Genomic DNA, 24,775 nt, shown 5'->3' on the forward strand with positions numbered 1-24,775 from the left:
AGTTAATTCTTATCTTTCTTTGCAAATTTGTTACATCTTAGCAGCCTATTTTAAAAGTCTTTAATATGTGTTTCTTCTTTTAGCTACAGAAGCAATGTGTATAAACACTGAACTTCAGACCAAGAGAGTTTTTTGCTTCCAACTGTAGTGTGGTATAGTATAACTTGCCCAAAATACAGTTTTCTAGTTTGTGTTTGCCATAATTTTTTGCTGAACCACAGATGGAAAATGGTGTCCAGCTGGAGAGGATTTCAGTTTTGCCTCTAATATTAAATTGTTTTCCTTTGAATATTGCACTTATGGACATGGAAACATAATTTTAAGGGTAATCCTAGTAGAATTCAGAGCTATTTCTATTTTCAAAGAAAACATAAATTTAAAAGTAGTCCTGGTAGAATTAGAACTATTTTTGGTTCAAACATTCACAGATTATAAAAAATACAGTAAAAGAGAACTTTGTAAGACTGGCTACTCAGCTAATAGCTCTTTTTCTGCCTCCATGCTGAGGCATGTGTGCAGCATTATAGAGACATGCATAAGCCAGCTCTGATTGAGCTATCTCAGGTACCAAAACCAGAATATGCACATTAACACAGTACTCTGCCATGGCTAATTAGTCTCTGATAGCCCCAGAGGTTAATTTCTATGTTCATGATTAATATTTAATGGGCTATGAGCAGTTTAGTAAAACTTATTTCTAAACATAATTAATATTGCACACAGCAACAGCAACAGAGTAATACAATTTACATTAAATACTTCCAGTGTAATTTCTGCTGATTGTATCTCTTTGCTTCTCTTTAGGGGCTCTGAATGTAGATCATTCCTTAATGCAACTCGGCATAGTTTAAATGAACCATAGTACAGAAAATTCTATTCTGTCTTAATTAATCAGATAGCTTTATCCTATAGTTAAAGAAACTGTAACGAAATTATGTGGCTAATAAATATTTCTGTCAGTCATTTCATTTCACCCTGCAGGTACAGATTCTTGGATCAAAATAATTATACACAGAATGCTGTAGTCAAAAGGCATAAGATGCAGAAGGTGGTAGTGTAGTCTTATACTAGAGATCAAGCTCATCCTTACTGTGGCACTTTTTCCTAATAATGTCTCATACTCTGGACTTCCAATAGATTCTCAAATTGTTTGTTCCTCCGTAATAAGTATTTTCTGTGAAAAGATATAAAATGCTGCTATTTTTAACTCATAACGTTTTGTACCTTCATGGCTATCATTTTTGGTTTTCCTTGGATGTAGTTGGTGTGTTTAAGATTTGAGAAAAGAGAGAAATTGGTCCAGAAAATTTCTTATTATTTTGATTGTAATTATTTTGATTGAAAAGTGATATCAGACAGGGACTGGAAAAGGCAGAGGAAAATAACTATAATGAATGCAGGCATTTTATCCATGGCATAAGTTTAGTAACTTAAAAAATGGATTTAGGCAAGAGAAATTGCTCATCTGTCTGTTGTTTTGTATTTAGCACCTGTCTAGACATTCAGTGGATATCAGCTTCTGTAATTCCTCTGCCTGCCAGTCTCCTGTGATGATCCTCACAGACTGAGGGTCTATCCTGATAAGACTGTCTGCCCTTATTTTAAGGAGAGAAGAGGTGTAACTTAACTGTGTAATTATATTGCATAGAGCCACAAATTATATTGAATATGTACACCATAGAAATGCAGAGCTGAAAAGTAGGTCAAGACGTTCTCTCTAATTTTTGCCCTTAGCTGAGGCAGACCAGTTGCACTTAAATTATCTGACTGGTGTTGGGGTGCATGTTTCAGAAGTCAGGCTGCCAGCTTTTCAGCTCCTTTCCCTGAAACACTGCCCCATACACCGATCCTTTCCTACAGCTGTCCCTGTACTCACAAATCTTTGTCTACCATGACAAATGGAAGACAAGCTGAAAATTTCAAGATGAAATATCCATCTCTGGACATTTGCCTATGAGTCTCCCTTTTCTGCAAAATTAAGCCAGTTTGTAACTCAGATATGAACTGAATGTTGTTGAGGGTACAAAATCCTTTAGCTGAATTTAGCATGCTTGTTCTTGGTCAAGAAGTGCAGCACAAAACTACACAAGAATAATTTTTCCATCATCTTCTAGTGTAAAAGCACATTGAGTCACTACTGCAATAGACTTTTTATTGCCTTCTTTCTCATGGCCAGAAAGTACACACTGTTCCAGAGAGTGCTCCAGCTCACCACTGTGGTGAGAGTGCCCTTGGTGTTCCAGGGTTTGCACAACCCCATCTCACAATGCTGGCATTACATTGCAGCTTCTTTCTAAATTGTAGTCATGCTTCACATGCTTTCTCTTGCAAAAACTAGTTAATATATATAATTTAAAACTATTTCTGCTGCAGATTTTTTCAAGAGTCGATGCCTTTCTTCTGATTAGTACAACCTGGAATAAGTAACTTCAGTGTTAATAGTGGGTTTAATTCTGTAAGTAGCATGTTATAACTCAAGAGAGAAGTGTAGAAAAGGACAGACAAGTGAAAAATAAAGCAATTTCTGTTGAAATAATTTTACTTCTGAGACTTTGAAGTTTGGCTTATCTGGAGAAAGCACAAAAGTGAATGAGGAAAATAAATCACAAACAAGCTAAGGGTTTACCTGAGAATCAGTAATGGAAGACAGTGCTAAATAGTTTTATGTACACAAGTTTGTTATTTGGCGTATATTCATACTGGTGTATTTAATTCATTTCCTCTCAAACAGGTCCTAAGTCTGGCTCCAAATGATGGCTTTGCCAAAGTACATTATGGCTTCATCCTGAAGGCAGAAAACAAGATAGCAGAGAGCATACCTTATCTACAGGTACTTTTTCACCCACAGTAAATGTTTTACCAGCAAACAGTAGAATTGGAATGTATAAAATGTGTCAGATTAGAAGTGTACTAATTACAAATCACTGCTTAAGCTATTTGTTGGAATTATATTGGTGTATCACTGCTTATGAACTGGAACAAACTTGTACATTGAAAAGCATTAATTATTAAGCATCAAGTTTTTGTTTTCTTAATGGTTGACCCAAAGTAACAGCTCTGAGCCTCAAATTTTTTTGAGGTTGGTAGTATGCTGCAAACCTAAAGTTCTTGAAAGATCCAGAAAAGTCTTGTGTATACTTCTGAGTGTTTGGGAAGAAATACTACAAAATAAGTCTTGATCCAGCTTTATAAAATGCTGTATATATGTTTATGGGGTCAGGACAAAGTATCAATCTCCAAATATACCTCTGTCTTGGAGGGATTGAGGGGAGAGGCTGTGGGCTGTGGAAAACTGATAACATTTCTCAATGACTTTCTATTGACATATTGTATTCATTCAGCTTAAATTCCAGGTTACATGGTGGTTACATTTTTACCTAATTTCTTAGGCTGTCTCTTGCATAGGCTTGACAGACTATTTAGAGAAATCAAATGAAGTATTTTAGAAGTCCTATTGAAGTTTTCTTATACCTTTCATTTTTATTTACTTATTTATGTAATTTTTAGGAAGGACTGGAGTCTGGTGACCCTGGCACAGATGATGGACGTTTTTATTTTCATCTGGGTGATGCATTACAGAGAATGGGAGACAAAGAGGTACACGTTTAACGTGTTCTTGCTTTAAAATCTAAATCTCTGAGCGGTGACAGAATCCAGAGAAGCATTTAATGATGGGCTTAACGTTAAAAACAAGAGCAGTCTGATTGCAATAACAATCCAGCATGTGCGTGTAGAGGTCAAAATTACTAACAGCAAAAAATCTGTTGTATGCATTACAATATAATCTCTTAGCATCCCTTGCTTTAGATTTAACTTAAAATGTTGAAGCTGGCATAGGGCTGCTTGAAACAAGGAACTAAAAATTTACAAAGGTTTTGAATATTTCTAGAATTTGTTTTCTGCTTATATCACAACACAGATTTTAATGAGAGTTAAAAGAATCAGTTACATGTATATTACATGTATGGAAGTTCTTGTATAACACTGTTTTGTAAATCTTCCTTTCTTTCCAAGGAAAAAGTGCCAGTGAGTATGAGATAAAAGAGAATCATGAGAGGATTGAATGTGTGGGCTGAGTTATGAAATTTTTTCAATAACTAAATTAGCAAATCAATCAGGAAAAAAGAAATTTGTACTATGTATAGTTAAATGGCCAACAAAAACAAACATATGATGCTGGAAACCATAGGAGTTTCTCTTTTGTTTATTTGAAATCAAATTATACTTAGAAGTGAAATTTAAATGTATGAATTTCCACTATGGTCATGGTAGGGGAGCAAAGAACCTTTTTTGAAGACTCTGATTAGTCATGTACTTAAATATGGGCACGAATTTATAAACAACAGCAAAAAAAAAAATCCGATTCCTAGGTGAAAAATATAAAGAGAATAAGCTTTAAAAATCAGAGTAGAAATAACCATGAAAATCACTGCTTTTTAATTATTTACCTAATAATGTGTGCAATATTAATACCTAAAAAATTTTAAAAAATACTGACCCCTTTAGTGCTGTGGCCCTGTCAGTTGGTGGTTCTCCAGGATGAGCTGTAGACTTCATCACTGGGCTGTGATGAAGCCTCTGTATGTAATCTTTCTCAAGTCTAGTTCATCAGGTTACCTTTTTTTTGATAATTCATGGAACTTTTATTACAATACTTTATACATGCAGTAGACCTAGAATGTAATATCCAAATTTTAAGTTAGATTGCCTTCCCAGCAATATTCTTCCAATGATATTTTTTTTTAATTGTTCATTTTTAAGTGAGAATTAGTTTACCTCATTTTACTTAGAAACACATGCAGACACAGGGTCTGCTTTCAGACTCTATCTAACTCTGTCTCCTCTCAAATCCCTGTACATTTCCATGGAACATTCTGGGTTGAGTTGCTGAGCCTAGAATATCCCAATGACATGTTTAAATAATGATACCACATAGATGTAATTAATGTACAGCATCTCTAACCCCAGGATAATTATATGTTAATGTTTATGGAGTTAATGGCCAAATATTCTGAAGAAAAAATTTAATTAATGACAAATGAGCTTATTGGGATAGAGAAGACTTCTAAATTTATCAGTGGAAAGTCCATTGTTCAGCTAAATTTTTCTCACTGACCTTGCTAGACTTGCTGATTTTCAAGATTTAATCAGGGAAACAGATCAATATTTAAGTTAAATGTGAAATTGCTATCACTGAAGGTTTGTTGAAGGGAGATATTCATCTATTAGAGCTAAATTAGGAGTTATGAATGTGGCCTTGGGAAATGTTAGGGGAAGAGTATTGAATATGCCTTCTCCAACTATAAATTGATAAAATGCCATATTGGCTTAAGAAAAGAGAAGAGAAATTAAAACCGTGGAAGTTGTTACAGAACAAAAGCACTTTTCACACAGAATGTATAAACTGAGTGCATCTCAAACAATTTCTGTCCTGGAAAGGTGAGCTACACTGTTGTAGCTGTCCATGTTCCACTGCCAAGACCTGCATGAGAAAAGGAATGCTTCTCACAAAGTCTTGAGAATGGGAAGGATGAGTGAGACAGCCTCTTGGTAAAGGCAATATTCATAGCACAATTATTCTAATAAATAAAAATTAATTGTATTATACATAGTCATAATAGCTGATGTAGCTCAAAGAGAGCAACATTCATACTCACATACTCACATCACTCAGGGGCTGAAACAAATAATTAATTCCCCTTATCATTTGGGCTAACTCCAGACATTGCAGTTGAGTGCAGGCAGAGAACATGAACCATCTATTGACATCTCACTGGTATTTTAACTTTGAGGAACAAATGTTATAAATCCTAATGCTTCCATTTCAGACAGTTAAACAAGATAACATCAACATTTAAAGATATAATACAGTGTATTACCTTTGTGTATTACCTTATTATATTTTTGACCCATGCATAATTTTACTGAGCTTCTGTAGGGAGAAAAAGATGACAATTTATATATGATCTGCTGTTATTCAGTTCATCCACACTACTTTTGTGCACTTCCAATAAATACTGTAGGGCAACAATGTATTGCAGACTTTGCTCCATAGTTTGGGAGAGTTATAAAGATCAAAGTACCACATTTTTCAAAAACCTGAAGAAAGTTTACAAACTCTTAATGAGGACTTTGGCCAGTTTCTGTTCAAGGCAGGGATTGCTGCCTGCCTCAGTCCCTCCGCTCTGGAATTATTGTTCTCATAGTTCCCTACTTAGCTGTCCTTTTTTTTTTTAGTTTGTGGTGTTTTGTGGGGGAATGTTGTTTGATTATTAGGGGATTTTTTAAAACTATGTTGTCTGAAATATTGCAGCTCTGGCAGCAATGCAAGGTGGGAAGGCAGCAGTTCTGTATAGCCCTCTCTGCATATGGTTTGTTGCCGTACTAGAAATGCTGGATCTTTTCTTTCCATACATTTCATTTTCTTTGTTTTTTGTTGGGTTGGTTTTTTTTGGTTTTTTTTTTTTTTTTTTGTTTTTGTTTTTTTTGCTGCTATGCAGGAGTAAAACAAGTTGTGTAAAGGGAGAGTAAAGACAAGCAAAGGTCCACTATTAACTTCAGCAGGTTTCTGTCATGTGATCAGCTTTGGTGTGGCTAAAAGTATTTGAAAAAACTCAAGTGCATTTAAATATTAGATAATTAACACTTTAGATCCACAAAGTCATCATTATTTTCATCATCACAGCATCTCCACTGACAGCAGAAGACAGGCATCTTTCATTTGGAGGTAGAGGATTGAAACAGAGAAAATTAAATTGACCAAGATGAGAAACAATTTGATATTCCAAGTCCAAGGACAGGGTGTGGATTACTGGCCCATATTACTTTTGTGAGAAGATTGTCCTGTTTTGTTAATGTTGGACTGGACACTCTTGGCCAACTATTTGCTTATTTGGTTTTTTTGTTTGTTTGTGGATTTTTTTCCTTAAAGTATTCATTAGTATATTTTATTAAAAGAATAACCCCAACATCCAAAGAGACTGTCTGCTACCTTGCCAGGAAATGTTTTTTCCTGTAGGAGCTTGGCTGATATGAACTTGGTTATTTACAACTACAATGTTTTAGGCATACAAGTGGTATGAACTTGGATACCAAAGAGGTCACTTTGCATCAGTTTGGCAGCGCTCCCTCTACAATGTCAAGGGACTGAAAGCTCAACCTTGGTGGACAGCAAGGGAAACTGGGTATACAGAACTGGTGAAGGTAAGACTTCCTTATATTTTTATTTTTCTTAAAATGACAGCTATAATTTCAGTTATTAAGCAGAGAAAATGCTAATCAATAAGGTCAGAACTACTGACTGTGAATTCCAGACACCACACTCAGACTGAGCACAAGACTTAAGTAAGATACTATAAAATAAGCTTAGACATTTTCAAATTTGAGAATGGGGACAAGATGACTGAAATTATTAATAAATACTAAATTTGCATGGTAAACAAATGTAACATCTCAAGTGGAAAATGACAGCACAATTTGGTAATATCTGGAATAACCATTGTGAATTTTTAATTAGTCAGGAAAGACTGTGCTTTTGAGCCCTTGTGTAATATTTGGAAGCTTTTAATTGCATGAGAGAAGCAAATATAGATTCCCAGTGATGGATTTAACAAAAATAATAATGCAGAATTTAAATTCTTTAAAAGGTTATTTATTTATTTATTTATTTATTTATTTATTTAAAGCAAGGCATTAAATATTGTTCATAACAATAGCTTTTATTTCCAAAATAGCATTGTTTTTTATTAATTTATTAGAATTCTAATAATAATTCCTAAAAAATTAGGAGAAGCCTTTTTTCCCGTGTGTTTCAATTATTGGTGTGTGGTTTAGAGAAACTATTATGGATAAATAATTTAAACCCAGAAAAGTATATTTTTAAGGAACAAATTCCTTCAGAGTGGTTGTTTCTTTCTACTAAGTTACATAGAATATTTAAAAAAACACTATGGAGTGATGGTTATTTTAAAAAAATAAAAGTAGTTTAAAAAGAAAGATTGCTCTTTGTTATGGTTTTGATGGGAACAAAAATAAGGCTAGAAATTTAGATTAAAGTGTGATTCTCCAATGTAATCTCAGCTACACCAAAAAGTAGTGAGCTTTATGTACTAGCACATGAAATGTGCTCATATTGAACTAATTCTTGAGGTATGTGGGGAATGGATGCTTCTTGCCATACAAGATATAGAGAAACTGGGAACTTCTTAATTTGTTTCTGTCAAACAAAAAGGAAATATACATATTATTTGATTGGCGTTTTAGAGCTACTTGCAGTGTTGTTTTACAGTTCCTTACATGTAAACCTTTCAAATTCCTATGTCACAGAAGGTAATGATCCATTCACACTTGTTTTGAGTCAGCTTTGAAGGGTGAAAGAATTCAGCTGATGTTACAAAATGGCCAGAGCTTCACCTTGAAGGGGATTTTTTCAGATGAATCAGGCTGTATATGGAGGCCTTGGTTTGGATCAGCATCATGATTGGCTCCTAGAAGAGCTGCTCAGAAAACCAGCAAGGATAAAAATTCACCCCGACCTCCACAGTACAATTGCCTCTTTGGAATTCAGTAATACCTTTTTATTCCAATAATTTGGTGGTACATGTTTATTAGCAATATGTCAGTGAATCTAGATTAAATTGTGATTAATAATTTACTTGCACATGTATCATAATTTGGGAGCAGTAAGATCTTTAAGACAACAGAGTTTAAAGTATAAAGCCAAAATGTTGCTATATTCATCAGGACAAATATTTGTGTTGTTGGGTTTTTTTGTAACTCAAGAAAGTACTTGAAGTTTTGCAAGAAAGCAGGTTTGATTTTAATTATGCAAGCAAGATTCAATGCTGCAAGCAAGACTAGAAGTAGTATTCTTCAGGAAGCAGGAAAAAATAATTGATGACCTTAGTTTTCTAATTTCTGAAGTACTCCAACTTCTGTACATGGTTTAGTTTAAAAAAATTATTTCCCCTTCTTACAGAACAAAAACCAATCAACAGTTAGTTCCTACTGCTTCATTTCATTACATTTCTCTTACTTCTGTGTGGGAAATGTGGGAAATGCTTCCAAATCACCATGGTAGAATTCAATATGGATATATAATGTACATAGCACTGGGGGCCCTGACCCTATCTCTGAATTTCACTGCTTGTTAAATGGGAATGAACTATTTTTATACCAATAACTTGCTATCTTAATAATGCTAACTGAGCATTTATTTGGGGCTGGAGCAGTAGTGAAGCTGAACTCTCTTTGATTCATTCCATTAACCAACACAGCTGTGGTCAGTGACATCTTATACCACAGACCTGGCTTGATTTTCTTATAAAAGGTCATCTAGTTTCTTTGACATAGAGATGGAGATATGAATTTTGACACTGACTTGCTTCTTCCACAGAAATCCTAAAAAGAAATTTGTCTTTTTTTGGTATTCTCAGTTTAATAACTTCCTTCTGAGGGGCATTCAGCTTAACTAGCTGTAATCATACAGATGTGAGACAAACTGTCCGTGCTAGTGGCATTGTTTGCAAGTGAGAAAAAAGGGATATTTCTACAGGATTATTCATTTTTACAATGGTGAATAACAACTGTAAGCATGGTGTATCTCCTTTTCTGGTGTTAGCTGTCCTACTACTTTACTTTAAAAATGGGTCCTGATGCTTAACTTCCTGATGGGTTAGAATAAGGTTAGAATAAGACAATCCCATACTTTATCTATTTTTTTTTTTACCTGCTTGCCTGTATGTCTTAAGGAAGAGGGTTTTGGTTTGGGCTTTTTTTTTGGTGGGCAGAAGTGAGGAAGACTGAGAATATCTCAGTAAGACTTATCAGGACATTGTAGACCTTAAACAGTGGAACTGTGCTGAAGGGAAGTGGAGTTTTGAATCTCTCTGCAGTTCACTGAGGCTTAATGTTTTTCCTTGAAAGAACAGAGAGAGGCACCTGATTTCTCAGGGAGAAGAAAATATAAACCTTTATATTAAGAAGGGTGTGGTGAGTGATTTATGTAAAGATGTTCTGCTAATGTTTCTGATTTACAGGCATTTTAGACCTTTGGATCTGGGAATTCAGGAAACTTGTCTTCTTCTTTTTATCTCAGCTGAAAGGAACACTTACTTTCATCTTTAAAATCCCATTCTTTTCCCTCAGGAGGATTAGCTTTCCTCAGCCAGTCTTACTGAGTCATTGCATCTTTCTCCAGTACCTTCTGCAGAACCCCATTCATAGCATTATTCTATTCTGGTGCTCATTTAAAAGATAATAAAAGACTTATGATGGTGTTGGATCCTAGAGACTTTCCACTGGTCTGAAATTAATATGTAGGCATTGACTTCAGTAACTTTGTCCTTTCTGCATGTTGTGTCCTTTGGCTTTTGGAAAGGACCCAGATGATGCTTTGCCAATAATTTACTACAGTGAATAGGTGATTGATTTTAAGTAGAACTTGTATTGTTGCTTTGCTCTGATGGCTTAGATTTTATTATATTAATTTTCAAGTGCATCAAGAAAAGTGCAGAAAGATAATGAAAGTATAGGCAGCAGCACATATCTTTATAGTTTTCCATAGGTTGACAGCTGGGCCTTAATAGTTTAGGTAATGATAGCTAAACATTCATAGTCAAGGGAGAAATTAAATTGAAATGTGTATTTAGAGTGTGTTTGTATGCTTTAAGGAGAGAGTTGTGTTGAAAAGAGCAAATATGATGCATACAAGTGTTGATCTTTAAGCTCTGTGAGTTGATTGAATGGGTACAAGGAATCTGTTTTAAAACACTGCTCCTTGCTTGGAGGTTATCAGCATTACCCAGTGGAGATGTGGTAACTGATTGTGAATGCTTTCCTATTCTGTTTAAGTAACAAAGTGAAGTGCATTAAACTCTTCACCACGATTTTATTTTATAGTTCAGTGGATTAAAATGGATGTGTGGCCAGTTGTTATGCCTCACATGAAGGGTAGCAACCCCTTAATCTCTTCCTCTGTCATTTATAACCACACATTGAATGGGTTTGACAGCACAGAGTAAAGATATTTTCAATGTAATAGTCTCACATAAAAGCCTCCAATATTAAAAAATCCCTATTTAAATAAAATCAACATTATTGCCAGATGTACAGCAACTGTAAACTTCAATTGTTATTAGGAACTGTATTTAAAAAGCCATATGGAGGTTTATGGGAATCAGCTGCTAGCAAACAAGTACATATGCTCCCAGTTCTGGCTGCCTCCTGATTTTTCACTTGTAATCAGGATACTGCACCAAATATAATATGAATTTTTTGCTCTAACATGGAGCTTGAATCCTTACATATCACAGAGTCATAAGTATATTTGACTTATTTCCTGCAGACACTAACTCAGATCAGGAACTGGAAGTCCAAGTCCTGGACTTAATCATTATGTTTAAATGTTGGTTTTTTTATTATTATTCAAGGTATCCCTGAGAGTCTGTGGTATCAGGAAGACCAAGGCTGGGTGGTGTTTGAACTCCCCACTTTATTTGTCCCTAGGAGTTGTCTGTTGGTCATTATAAAGCACTGTCAGTGTGTTTTACAGGTGGGGGTCTACGTTTTCAGGGCAGAAACCCTATTGATTTCTGAGCAATTTATGTCTAAAACCATTGAGACTTTAGCTCAAAATTGATGAGATATATTCAAATAAATTTGTACCTAACATATTAGGGAGGGAGAGCCTTTAAACACAAGGACAAACACTCACCTGTATAGGTTAACCTTCAACCTGTGGCACTTGAGAGAGAAAGTGGAGGTGACAGCAGCTGTTGCTGGCAATGCCTTGGACCACCAGTGCTCTTCATGTGTCATCTTGTCTGCATGGATGAATGCTCCCTCTTACCTTTTCTCAGCTGAGGGAGTAGGAGGAGTTTGAGGAAGCACAGAAGAACTTGGAATATACTTTAAACTTTTCCAGTTTTGTTGCTCTGTATCACTTTAAATTGAGGCTGGTGTGAGTGTAGGTTATTTTCTTGTTTCTCTTCTCCACCCAGTGCAAAACCAGGTACTCAAGCTAGCATTTCCTTTTGTAGATGGGGTAGTGCTGAATAAGTAGCAGCACTGTTCTCATATACATCTCTAATTAGGTGGAAATTTTCAATCTTTTTTTATACCTTACATTTTGGAAAAGTCAGTTTTCCAAAGATATTCTAAAAAAACACCCAAACTCCAGAATAACTTTTTGCAATTTTACTTAATGCTAGCTGTTAAATGAGTGTTACAGAAATAAGTGTAATAGAAATGAGTGTAAATGAGTGTTAAAGAAACCATCAATAGGAGAATATTGTGGAGGGAGAATAATGTGAATACACTAGGAAAAATAAGTGTTCTTCCTCATTTTTTTGATAGGTGAGAGAAAAAACCAATTTGTTATGATAGAAATTACTATATAGGAGAAGTGAAATCTATATTTTCATATTTTTTAGCCTAGCTAAAATTGTTGTAGTGGAAGAAAGTAGCTGTATTATAGACAATGTTCTAACTAAAGTTTGTTTTGTTGAGCCTTTTATGATCTAGCAATATAAACCTATTTTGTCAGATCAGCTTTTCCTTTAAGTAATAAAACTCAAGTGGAACATGCAACTGTTAATTTACAAGAGGATGGCTAATAATCATATGAAGTTTTAAGACTAAAAGGGGACACTTATATCACCTAGCACCTGTATCACCTTTTATTCATCATATAAGGAGGAAGTGTGGGAACATACCATAGCTTATTTCAGTGTTAAATGGATTGAAGATGTCTTACAGAAATGCATTGTTCAAGAGCACAAAGGAAAAATGAAAACTATTCACCCAAAATAAGATTTAGTGAGAAAAGTAAGCTGCTGGGAAATTGAAGTTACTTTTATCCAGATCCATTGTTATGGGTTTTCCATTTATATTGCTATAACATTAAAATGACTTATTATTGGTAGAATAAAAGGTTTCCTAAGCTATCTGATTTCTCCAAATATGATGTCCTAAGGCAGCAGAGAACAGAAATTTCAATTCTGGTATTTTGAGGATTTGTATGTATGAAGTGTAAGGCAGCTCACGTGTTCTCAATTGTGTCCATAAATGATCACCTGGCATTTCAAGTTGTATATGATTTTTGCAATAGCATCAATACATGCAAGTGAATCTCAGCAAGCCTTTCTGAAGGTTTAAATTATAAATTCCTAATCAAGTGGTGTGTTTAAATTTGGCCTCTTTGGCCTGTAAAATTCTGCCAACACCTGGAGTTCCAGGTTATATGAGTGGTTTTCCAGTTAGAGGAATGATTCCAGGTCGCATGCACAGCATTTAGGAAGATCAATACATTTAGCTTGCAATACAAAAAATACTTAAAGATCCTTTAGGCTCATCAAAAAGCAAGTTAAAGTGAGGCCTCATCTACAAAGACACTGGCTATTGTTGAAATCTTACAATCCCAATGCAATTGAATCTGAAGAGTTATTTTTCCTGCCTTAACATGTCAGAAGGGAATAGAATTTAAAGCAACTTGATAATAGCAATGAACACTTTCTTTTATTGCCTTTAAATATAAAAAAAAGCTAATAACAGCAGGAAAAAATAAAAATTGTACTAAAGCCAAAGTAATTTCTCAGTGCAGTAACATGGCTCTTACAACAGTCCTTAGAGAAAAACTGGAAGCTCATTCGGGATGAAGGTCTTGCTGTGATGGATAAAAAACAAAGCCTCTTCCTGCCTGAAGATGAGAACCTACGGGAAAAAGGAGACTGGAGCCAGTTTACCTTATGGCAACAAGGTAAAACATTCTGTATTTCTTCTCTTACCTCAATTTCATGATCTCAGATTAACATAGTATAGTAAGGAGTACCAACACAGATTTTTCTAGAACTGTTTTTGTAATCAGTATGTACAGAGGAAGGGAACTGATAAAACAATGTTTGGGACCCCTATGACAATGAACAGGAGTTCTTAATTCTAAACTCTGTTGTCCCCAAATACCTCTAAGGGTCCCTTGAGTATGGTAACTGTTCAATGAGTGTATTCCTCTTCTGGCAAGGCTGCCAGCTCTTTACCTGGTAATGCATAGTACAGATGAGCTGAGGGAAGATGGGAACCTGGGAGAAGGTCCCCATTTTCCCCATCCTCAATTCTGTGTTGCCAGCTGGAGGAGATCTGTCATTCAGAAACAGTATGAGCAAAAGAATATAACTTTAATTTGCCTGCTGCCTTGCCCCTATGCTGTGCACTGGGAGGCCCAACTCTTGGAATGACCTTAAATTCTTATAAAACTCCACATATGAAAGGGTACTGTAAAATAAATTATTAAAATTAAATTTATATCAAAATATAATCTGGTGTTGAAATTTTATGATACTGGGGGCATTTAAAATCTTCTTTTTTCTTATGCATCCATGTTAGTGATTATACATTTTAAATAACACTTTTTTAGATGGTAGAAAGCCTGGTATTCACAAATAATGTAAAAGTAAAATGTGTAGGCTGCTATGATATTACAGCATGGAGGTACTTAGGTTGCACAGTCTGTAAAATGGGAATAGTAATATTTACTTGTCTCTCAGAGTCAGATCTTTGGCAGTTTTGTTGGTCTTATGCAAAGCAGAAAATGGAAATATTTTTTCATTGCTCTTACCAATGTTCTATCCCTTATATTCACTAGGGAGAAAAAATGAGAATGCTTGTAAAAGTGTTCCAAAAACATGTGCTTTATTGGAAAGGTTCCCGGAAGCTACTGGCTGCAGAAGAGGGCAGGTACCTGACAAACTTCTTCATTTTTGCAAATTCATAATGTTGGGAGCAGGTGATTTTGAGGAATAGAGGGACATGTACAGAGGAATGCACAATTTTGATATATTTAATGATGCCTCAAGTAGACAATAAACTTAACAATAAAGATATGCCCTATTTTAACTGTCAGTAAATACCAGGTGAAATATGTTAGCTGAAACCTTTCTATGGACTCTTTAGTTGAGCCATTTTACCTTGTGTTTCCTGGGAGCTCATGGTACACAAATAGCTGTTTGCCATGGGTCAACCAGTAAGTAATGCCTTACTAAACCTCAGCCTGGAGTGACCTGATCTGACTCGTAGCCTAACTCTGCTTTCAGCAGGAGGTTGGATTAGGTCCTTTCTAACCTGAGCTTTTCTTTTTTTTCTGATCTGAACCCAGCTTCACATGATTAATTTGGTGAGCCAGATTCTCACTGTGATAAACTTCACCTGTCTACCCCAGCCTGGCTGCATTAGACAGAGGGAGAATCACCTTGTGGAAGCCAAATAGTGCTCCCACGTGCTTCTTTCCTGAAGGTGAAGGAAAGAAATTTTATATCCATGAGTGTGAGTGCCAACAAAATTAGTTTCAAATTTGTTTCAAGGGCCTATCATGACTATTCAGCTATCAGTTAATCTCACTTAATCATGCAGTAGACCTGTATGGGTCAATACACATGCAGTGGTTCTGTAGGACATGTTTTCATTTTTTTCCAAGTTATTATATTTTGTCTACAATGACTACGTGAGAATATCCTTCACATGGCAAAATTAAGGAAAAAGTTGAAAACCACAGTGCTAATGTAGGCCTAATTCAGATCCTTGAGTGTATGTGTTCATCTTTTTCACCAGTCCCTTGCTTTTGATGTGCAGAACTGCACTGGGTGGCTACTGCTGTGGGAATGAACAAAGCTGTTGTTGCAAAGGCAGGTTGTAGTGATTATAACTGATGAGAAGCCATCACACTCAATGTGGCTACAAGAAAACTGCTCTCAGTCGCATCTGTCCCTGAGAGCAGATTCTCTTTGAGAGCTGCTGTTTTGTTCTTCATTTCTTGGTGCCCTACGTGTTATCACCACGATATGGTTTGCAGAGATGTTGTACCTTTACAGCTGTAGCTGTAGTCACATGTTTTGAACATATGAATGTAAGATAATCTGAAAAGTCATGCTCTAGAAGTCTAAAGTTTTACATCCACTATTATGAGATGCCTAGGGAAATTTTAGTTTTATGCTAACCATGACTCAGATGTTACTGCTAAAATAAACTTAAAATATCAGCTGATCCCTATTCACATACAGAAGCACTGGCAAGCAATGGGAGCAAACATAATCAGGAAATAAGGAATTCTGTGGTGGATAGACTATTTGGATGCTTTGGTCACGTCATGTAGTGACAAAGATAAATGGAATGTAAAATAATCATCTACCTGCTCAGTGTTGCTGAGACACTGTATAGAACAATAGGAAGTGATCAAAATTGTAGCATTCTTCTTAAAACCAGCAGTAAACTAAAAGTATCACAGGTAGTTTTAATTCTGGACATTTCTTACATTGCAGACATAGTACAACTCATTGGTAGTTTAGAACAATTTACCTATAGCACTTGAGCACAGCAGGCAGATATAATTCACAGACATATCCAGACTGATCTGCATGGGCAGATAATGTACATGACAGCAATCAATCTTTAGTGCTGTCATATTAGCATTACAAAAATTGTTTAGCTCAGATATTAAAAAGTATCTTGCATCACCAGTTATTTGCATTGTGTTAGGGTCTAACACATCACAGTGTAGCAGAGTTGGGTGGGAGGATCTGTGTTCACCAGAGCCATTGGAGATCATCACTTGCTGTCATAAGAAACTGCCAATAAGCTGAAACCTCAGCTTAGGGGCACAAAAAAACCTCAGGCAAGAGGCACACACTGTCTTCTGCTGGTTTTGATAACAGTTGAAGAGCATGCAACACCTTAATCTGTAAGATTTATCAAAACTACTCTGTCCCAACCAAATGTGCACTTTTCTCAGTTGAAAAGGTGTTTCTCATCACTGTCATGCATTATTCACACTTCCCTGTTCTTTCAGTTGTTGTAGAATGAATCAAAAAGATTGAGGTGAGAGGGATATCTGGAGATTATGTAGTCCAATTCCTTGCTCAAAGTTGATGAATTAGAGCAGGTTGCTGTGTCCAGCCAGGTTTTGAATGCCTCTGAGGACAGAGACTCTACAGCCTCTCTGGGCAACCTGTTCCTGTGTACAGTAAAAAAAGTGTTTCCTTATGCTTAAATGGCATTTCCTGTGTTTCAATCTGTGCCCATTGCCTCTTTCCCTGGATTCCATTGAGAAGAGCCTGCCTCTGCCTTCTCCACTCCTCTCATCAGGTATTTATATGCATTGATAAAATCCTTTCTTGACCTTTTTGCTCTCCAGGCTGAATGGTCCCAACTACCTCAGCTTCCCCTTGTATATTAGATTCTCCTATCCCTTAATCCCCTTTATACCCCTTCACCTGCTCCAGTGTGTCCACATCTCTCTCCCAGTAGGTAGCACAGAACTGGGTCCAACATTTAAGATGTCTCACCAGCTCTGAGGGGAAGAATAACCTCCCTCAACAGGCTGACAGACCTTTCCATAATGCAGCCCTGGAAGCTGTTGATGGCTTTGCTGCAATGCTGGCTCCTGTTTAATTTGGGCACTGTGAGGACATTTTGAGGGCCCCCCTTGAGGACCCCACGGTCTCTTTCTAGGAAGTTGCTTTCCAGACAGTTGTCCATCAGCCTGTATTGGTGCATGCCTCCCTAGTGCAGAATTTTATGCTTCTTTTTGTCAAGTATTTTAGATTTTGCCTTTTCTCCATCCTGCCAAGGTCTTTATAAAAGACAGGAAAAAAAAAAAAAGAAAAAAAAAAAAAAAAAAGTAGTGTGTTGTCAATTCCTATTCAATTTTCTATCATCTGCAAACTTGCTGAGGGAAATGCACTCTGTCCCATCTTCTGAGTCACTGTGAATCTCCTAAACAGTGCTGGACCCAGTACTGAGCCCTGTGATGCACCTCTGAGGAGTGGCCTTCAGCTGGATTTTGTGCCTCTGATCATAACTTGTTGAGCCTGGCTTAAATGCCAGGCTTCAATCCTTTTCACTGGGAACTTATCTAGATTCTATTTCCTCACTTTGCTGATTAGGATGTTTATGGCAGACTGTTCAAAGATTTAACGTTGAGATAAACAATATCCACCAAACTAGAAACCTCACCATAAAAAGCTGGTATAGTACAGAATCCCCTTCATAAACCTATACTGGCTATATACCCAGGTACATTCTTTTCCTTCATTTTTTTGAAAGTTGTTTCCAGGATTACTTGCACCATCACCTTTCCAAGGGCTGAGGTGAGGCTGACTAGACAGTAGCTCCTCAGACCTTCCTACTTGCCCTTCTTGAAGATAGGAACCTTTCCTTTCTACCAGGGGACGTCTGCAGGTGGCAGTGACCTTTCAAAGATTGCATGGATTATGTATGGATTCACATCAGACATTTCCCTCAGGACTCATGGGTGCATCCCATCAGGACCCATGAACCAGGTTGTTGAGTTTGTTTAAATGATCCCTAACCTGATCCACAGAAGATCAATCACCAGTGCTCCAGTCTATTTCACTGGTCTCGGGTGCCTGGCACTGCTGAAAGTCAGTCATACCAGTAACGACTGAGGCAAAGAAGACATGTAGTGCCTCAGCCTTTCCCATGACCTTTGTCATCAGATATCATCAGATATTCTGTCACATTTAGTAGCTGGGCATGTTTTCCCTAGACTTCCTTTTATTGCTGAGATATTTGTAGGAATCTCTCCCGTTACCCTTCAATTCTATCTCCAGATTCAGTGCCAGGAGAGCTTTGACTTTCCTAACCTCATCCCTGCCCATGCAGAGTGTCTCTGCAGTCTTCCTGGGTGACCTGACCCTGCTTCCACCTCCTGTATGCTTCCTTTTGTGTTTCATTTTTTCTGGGTTGCCTTGCTTCCTGCACATAGGAATTATTGAGTTTGGACAAGGTGCTACTTAAAAATCAACCAGCTCTCCTAGACCCCTCTTTTCTCTTGAGATTTTTCTCAGCAGGTCCATGAGTAAGACCAAATCTTCTCTCCTGAAGCTGTGGGTAGTAATTCTGCTTTTTTACATTTTCCATCCTCTCACAATCTTGAACTCCACCTTCCCATGGTTGCTATGCCCAAGGTTGACAGTCACGTCCAAAGACGTCATCTGAGCGGGGCTGGCCAGTCTGATGAACACAAGCCTTGTGTCTCCTATTGTCCATACTTTTAAATATTTCCATAGGAAATAAGGTATTTTTTCTGACTGTAGACAGAAGATAATTATTTTCAGCCTGAAATGTGAATACTGGTTATTTTAAGTAAAATTAAAACTATGTGCTTTCAGCCATAAACACACCCCTGGTTTCACACACACACCACAAGACATATGTTTTGTAGTATTAATTGCCTTTAGGATATGAGAGAGAATTGCTGCTGAAACTCAAACAAAAGATGACAATACACTTTTCACCCATCACCAAGGATGAGACTAAATGAAGTCCTAACTCCCAGCAGCATGGTTGTGAACCAGAATGTGTTGAAATATGTGCCTTTCTCTTCTTGCAGATCAAATATTCTATCATGCACCCAGGGACTCATGTCTGGCCCCACACAGGGCCCACCAATTGTCGGCTGAGGATGCATTTGGGCTTGGTGATCCCTAAGGAAGGCTGCAGAATACGGTGTGCCCAAGAGAACAGGTATGGTTGCAATACTGGGGTATTTTTTACTGTTTTGGGGGGAAGGGGGTTGCTTGCTTGCTTGGTTGTTTTTTTGGGGTTTTTTTTCCCTCCAGTTTTCTCAAGACTGAAGAAGGAATGGAATTGCATGTAGTTAAAAAAAAGGAGACTGTTTTGATGATGAAGATGTGTAATATATTTCATGAAACAAACAATTTGCACTCTGACTCATGGTACAAACTTATTGAGACAAACCTGCTCTTCTCTGCTATGGCATGGAAATATGGGTTTGGTCAATGGGATCTCTATTTACTTTTACAATGCCACACTAATATTGCTGCCAAAAGAGTTCCTGTATTTATTTTGATTTTGGAGAGACATAGAATTTGTTGTTGCTTTGGCAGAAGCTGGCTACATTTTCACTGCTGTGACAGAATACCATGGTACTTCCAGCAGAAGCCTTATTTTCAGCTAGTATTATTTCTTATAATTCAGTTAAAATATTCCAGTTGAATTTTATCTCAAGATGAAGACATCTCTGAAGTTTTAGGCCCAGTGGATTACTCAGGTGGCAATTTTATTTTGAAGTATGCTTTAAGGGAAGTTTCTTACCCGTGAAAAATTGTACTGAACTTCAAGTCAGTTTTATCTCTGTTTGCTCAGTCCAAAATGAAATTAAATGCAATAGCTTATACATTTACAATCAGAGCATATACTCCCCTTAGGAAGACAGGAAATTGTGCTAGGTTTTTTGTATTATATTATTAAACACAGAAAGAAAAATGTAGTGTTACCTATATTGCTTATTGCTTACAGGCTAAATTTACTGGGCTTAAGTGAAGTTCTCATGATGCTTAATATCTGTACATATATTTTGAAAGATTCTGCAGCTTCTGAGGGCAACAAGAGCTAATTTTGGTATTGAGAAATGAAATGCTACTCCTGTCTGCATGACTGCAAAGGAGGGTTTTTTTGATAACATTTGAAAACAACCACAACTGGAAATCTTTGGAATTGTTGAGGATAGAAGTATCCAGCTGTTAATAACCAAAAGCATTGTTACTATACTCTCCTGCCAACATGTAGCTGACAGTCAGTGTTACAACCTACACTGCCTATGTCTAGGGAGTGACGGACTTTTTTTCCAGCATTCCAATCCAATATCCAAAACAAGCTGGGTGGAGGGAGAGGTAGCTAATTGCCTTAGAGGACTGATATAGAGGCATGGAGTCTTTTCACTTTAGGACATTAATGTTAGTTCAGATTAGTAGCAACTGCATGGCATGACCATTAGGTGGCTGTTTAGTAGCTGGTATGAACAAAAAAGAGTGGTTTTGCTCTGCTGCCAAGAGAGCAGGTGTCCACAGCTCACCACCTGTTATAAGGCTGGCACCCTTCTTTGTCTTAACCTGGACAGAAGGGATAGTCCTGTGGAAAATGAACTTAACTACCTCCTTGGTAGCAATGCTCCCTCAAGAGCAGAAAAATACCTGTTGAATGTAGAGCATGTCAGCGTCCAGATTCCAGAACCTGAGTCAGTCTGATGCATCAGACATACTCATTTCATGTGTAAAACACTCACGAGCTGACTGCAACTTCTGCTGAAATGTGTTAAGATCAGCTGCTTACAGCAAGAGCTGTAAATTCAGAAACAAGGGCAAGATTTTCCCTGGAAGCTCTCAAAGTATGTCTACTGCTGGCAGTGAAAGGGCTTTTATATATCCTTCCCTTATGGCAGAGGAGGTGTGTAGACTACTGGCAAAGGGAATGGTGCCAGGAGGAAGACTTAGCTTGATCAATTTCCATTCTTTTCCTCCTGGTGGTTCAGAGCAGTGGTAAACTGGTGGTTTCCAGCAGGAGAGCTGGCTGGAAGAGGAAGGTTAGCATCAAGCCTTCTCTGGCCTCTTGTGCCACCGCTGTGCGTGTGAGAGAGACAACAGAAACAATGAGATTTTCATGCTTGGTTACCTCTATGCCACCCAATGTGGTTGTTTAGAACTCATCATTTGATGGACAGGCAAATCAGCACTGTCCAGTGCTGTGGCTTACTCCTTCATTTGCAGAAGAGCTTTTTGCAGCTGTTGGGAGTTGGTGTACCCTGTGGTAGTGGGCCACAAAGATGATCAGAGGGCTGAAACACCTCTGCCATGAGGGAAGGCTGAGAGAGCTGGAGTTGTTTGACTTTGAGAAGAAAAGGGTCCAGAGAGACCTCATAATAGCCTTTAAGTACTTGAAGGGAGCTTTTAGGAAAGATTGGGACAGTATGTATCAGATAGGTTGCAACAGGACAGGGGTAATGCTTTTAAACTAAAAGAGGAATAGTTTAGATTATATATAAGGGAGAAGTGTTTTATAGAGACAGTGGTGAGATGCTGTAACAGGTCACCCACCACAGGGATTATGTTCCATGCCTGGAAACATTCAAGGTCAGGCTGGACAAGGCTTTGAGCAGCCTGATTGAGTTGAAGATGTCCCTGCTCATTGCAGGTTATGCCTTTAAAGGTTCTTTCAACCAAAATTATTATAATTCTATGTTTCTTGTTTTCTATGGCATTGATAATTTTAGGTCACTTGGCTATTTTGAGGTCCCAGGTCTGTAAAGTGCAGAGTATAATGCATGGAAATGGTAGGTACATAATATCTAGTTATCATAATCGAACATCACTATCAAGGAAGGTAGCTTTATGTTGAAATGAAGGTGAAGCTAGAGCCATTATGCAGAAGCCAGTCTGGGATCTCACCTTTAACAGGTGACACTAGAGCTTATATGGAAAATTATCTGGAAACTAACCCAAAGTGGCTCAGCACCAGACCAGAACAATATGGTCCCTGTATTACTACTGAGAAGTGTTTTTCACACCATCAGGCTTCTAGAAAATATTTATTTGCATGCTAATAGTGGGGTTTGTAGCCTTTTCAAAAGGGGCTAATAGTCCTGTCAGCTTTATGACTTTTTCTTTGTTGTGCAAAACAGCCATTCCCATTATGATGCAAATGATAGAGCCTGGGTTTTAACCTCTGAAGCTACTTCATCTGGGTGCCTGGGTTTTTATTGTCCTTAACCGAGTTGCACTTTCAGGCTATTTAGAGCAGTTCTTTTCAGGCTTGATTTAATTTAAAAAAAAACAAAACAAAACAAAACAAAACTAGAAACAAAACAAAAAAAATTCAGAAAAACCCCAAACCAACTGAAAACCCAGCTACTTCCCCCAACAAGAAAAACAACACTAGATCTCAATTGCTTCAGACAAAGCAAAGCCAAATCAACCCTCCCCACCAAACACCCTTGGCACCGCCTCCCAAAAAAACCCTACTCAAAGCCACCCAAAATCAACCCCCACAAAAAACTCCAAAAATAAACCAACCCCAAAAAACCAAGCCAAACTAATTATACAACCCAAAGTTTGCTTGAATTTTTTTACCTCATTATAGCATTGCAAGTGGACTCCCATGGACTTTAATAAAACCAATGTAACTTCAGTGCAGTACCAGTAACTCAGGGTCTGTGCAACATACAACATTTTCGTTACCAGATAACTGATGTGGTAACAAAAAACCCCACATGATCATATTTAAAATCTGCAAAAGGCTGTTTATCTAGGCCTTTAAGGCATGTGCAAGTCAATGTGAATTCTTTTACTATGTTATGTTTTTTTAAAAATTTTGTTTAGCTGATTATTTCAATTGATGCTATTTCAATTTCTTTTCATAACCTTACAGCACAACCCCATAAATTTTGATGGTTACTTTTTTCTCTTGCTGAATTAAAAATATGGGGATGAATTGGAAGTATGAACCTAGTTTTCATCCTGTTTTTGAAAAAGAAAATAGTTTTCTCTGTAAATGAATACAGCTGAATGAGCTTAAGCAATGCATTTCTATCTTTGAGGGCAAGACCTTTGTTTCTTTACGATTGTTACTGTTCACAGTGCTTGCTTCCCTCTGAGGGCATCCATCCTTTTGGATTGCTTCAGCTCCTGAGGGATCCTGTTAAAAAAAGTGAGTGTGTGTTCATGGTAGAGTGGCTTTAGGAAGGAATGTTTCTTTGACCATTGTTACCTTGACTGTTATTCATCCAGTCCCACCTGGAGGTGTATAATCAGGTGTTAAACTTCTCTTCAAAATTATGAATCCAGGTCTCAGCAGGCTGGAAAAACTGCCAGCTGAAACGTGATGAAGTTCAACAAAGGCAAAAGCAAAGTCCTGCAGCTGAGAACAGATAAACACCTTGCAGCTGTAGTGATTGGGTGATGACTGCCTGGAAAACAGCTCTGCAGAAAAGGGCTTAAGGAGCCTAGGGGCCAAGTTGAACATGGCTTATAATCCTCTTTTGTATTGATGAAGTCTAGCTGTGTTAGTAAATTTGTAGGAAACAGTTTGAGCAGTACAATATTTTCCTCTCTCTTCTGCATTCAATACACTGCCTCTGGAGTATGGTGTCCAGTTTGGGATACTTCAGTACAAATAAAGTCATTGATAAACTAGAGGGACTCCAGTGGAGGATGGATAAGATGATTAGGAGGAGAAACTCAAGGAACTGGTTAGGAGTCTGGAAACCAGAAGGCTATAGAGTAGCCTAGTTACTCTCTTAAGTACTAATGGGTGGGTGACTGTGAGAAAGACAGAACTGGACTCTTTTCAGAGAGGTGCAGTTGTAGAATGAGAGATAATGAACACAAGTGACAGTGAAGGAACTTTCATCTAGGTAAAAGGGAGTTTTCACAGTAAGATGGTAGAGTAGACATGGTTGCAGATATCTCAGATATCTCAAGCTCTTCACTAGTAGATTTTTTAATATTTCATCTAACCTCAAAGTTGAATCTAACTTTGCAGTGAGTCCTTCTATGAGCAGAGGCTTGGATAACATGACCTTCCAAAGGCATTGTTCTGATTTTTAGAAAAAGTAAATTGATTTATAGTCATTTCTTTTTGAACTGTATGACCATGTTACTGTCATTCCCACATTTTCCATCACTTATGTACATCACTGATATATCTGATTAGAAGGGAAGTGGATTATCACACCAGTAGTATACTCACTCAAATAATTAAAAAGTATAATAAATAACATACACCATAAATGTCTGAATGTGTTTGTGAGCATAACTGTGCAGAATGAGGAGGAAGGATCCCTCAGTAATATGAAGGTCCATTAGACTGATCTTTCTGCAGTTTTTTTAAAGCTCCCATCTCCTTGGATTAGGCAGTGAAATCTTAACTATGCAATCTGTACTGTTAAAATATTTCTCATATGTCAAAGAGC

At 37.2% G+C, this 24,775-nt stretch overlaps 1 protein-coding gene across 5 annotated transcripts in view; it reads left to right on the forward strand.

Annotated features, from left to right (window-relative positions):
* Window positions 1–24,775, forward strand: part of ASPH (aspartate beta-hydroxylase) — a 111,990-nt gene that overhangs the window by 82,952 nt on the left and 4,263 nt on the right. For all 5 annotated transcript variants that reach the window (XM_077783430.1, XM_077783438.1, XM_031504035.2 and 2 more), the window contains 6 exons: window positions 2,732–2,830; window positions 3,508–3,597; window positions 7,066–7,203; window positions 13,621–13,756; window positions 14,639–14,730; window positions 19,400–19,533. In XM_077783430.1, the coding sequence (XP_077639556.1) occupies window positions 2,732–2,830; window positions 3,508–3,597; window positions 7,066–7,203; window positions 13,621–13,756; window positions 14,639–14,730; window positions 19,400–19,533 (689 nt within the window). The remainder of the gene's footprint in view (window positions 1–2,731; window positions 2,831–3,507; window positions 3,598–7,065; window positions 7,204–13,620; window positions 13,757–14,638; window positions 14,731–19,399; window positions 19,534–24,775) is intronic.

Source organism: Lonchura striata, chromosome 1 (genome assembly GCF_046129695.1).
Source record: "Lonchura striata isolate bLonStr1 chromosome 1, bLonStr1.mat, whole genome shotgun sequence".
NCBI lineage: Eukaryota > Metazoa > Chordata > Aves > Passeriformes > Estrildidae > Lonchura > Lonchura striata.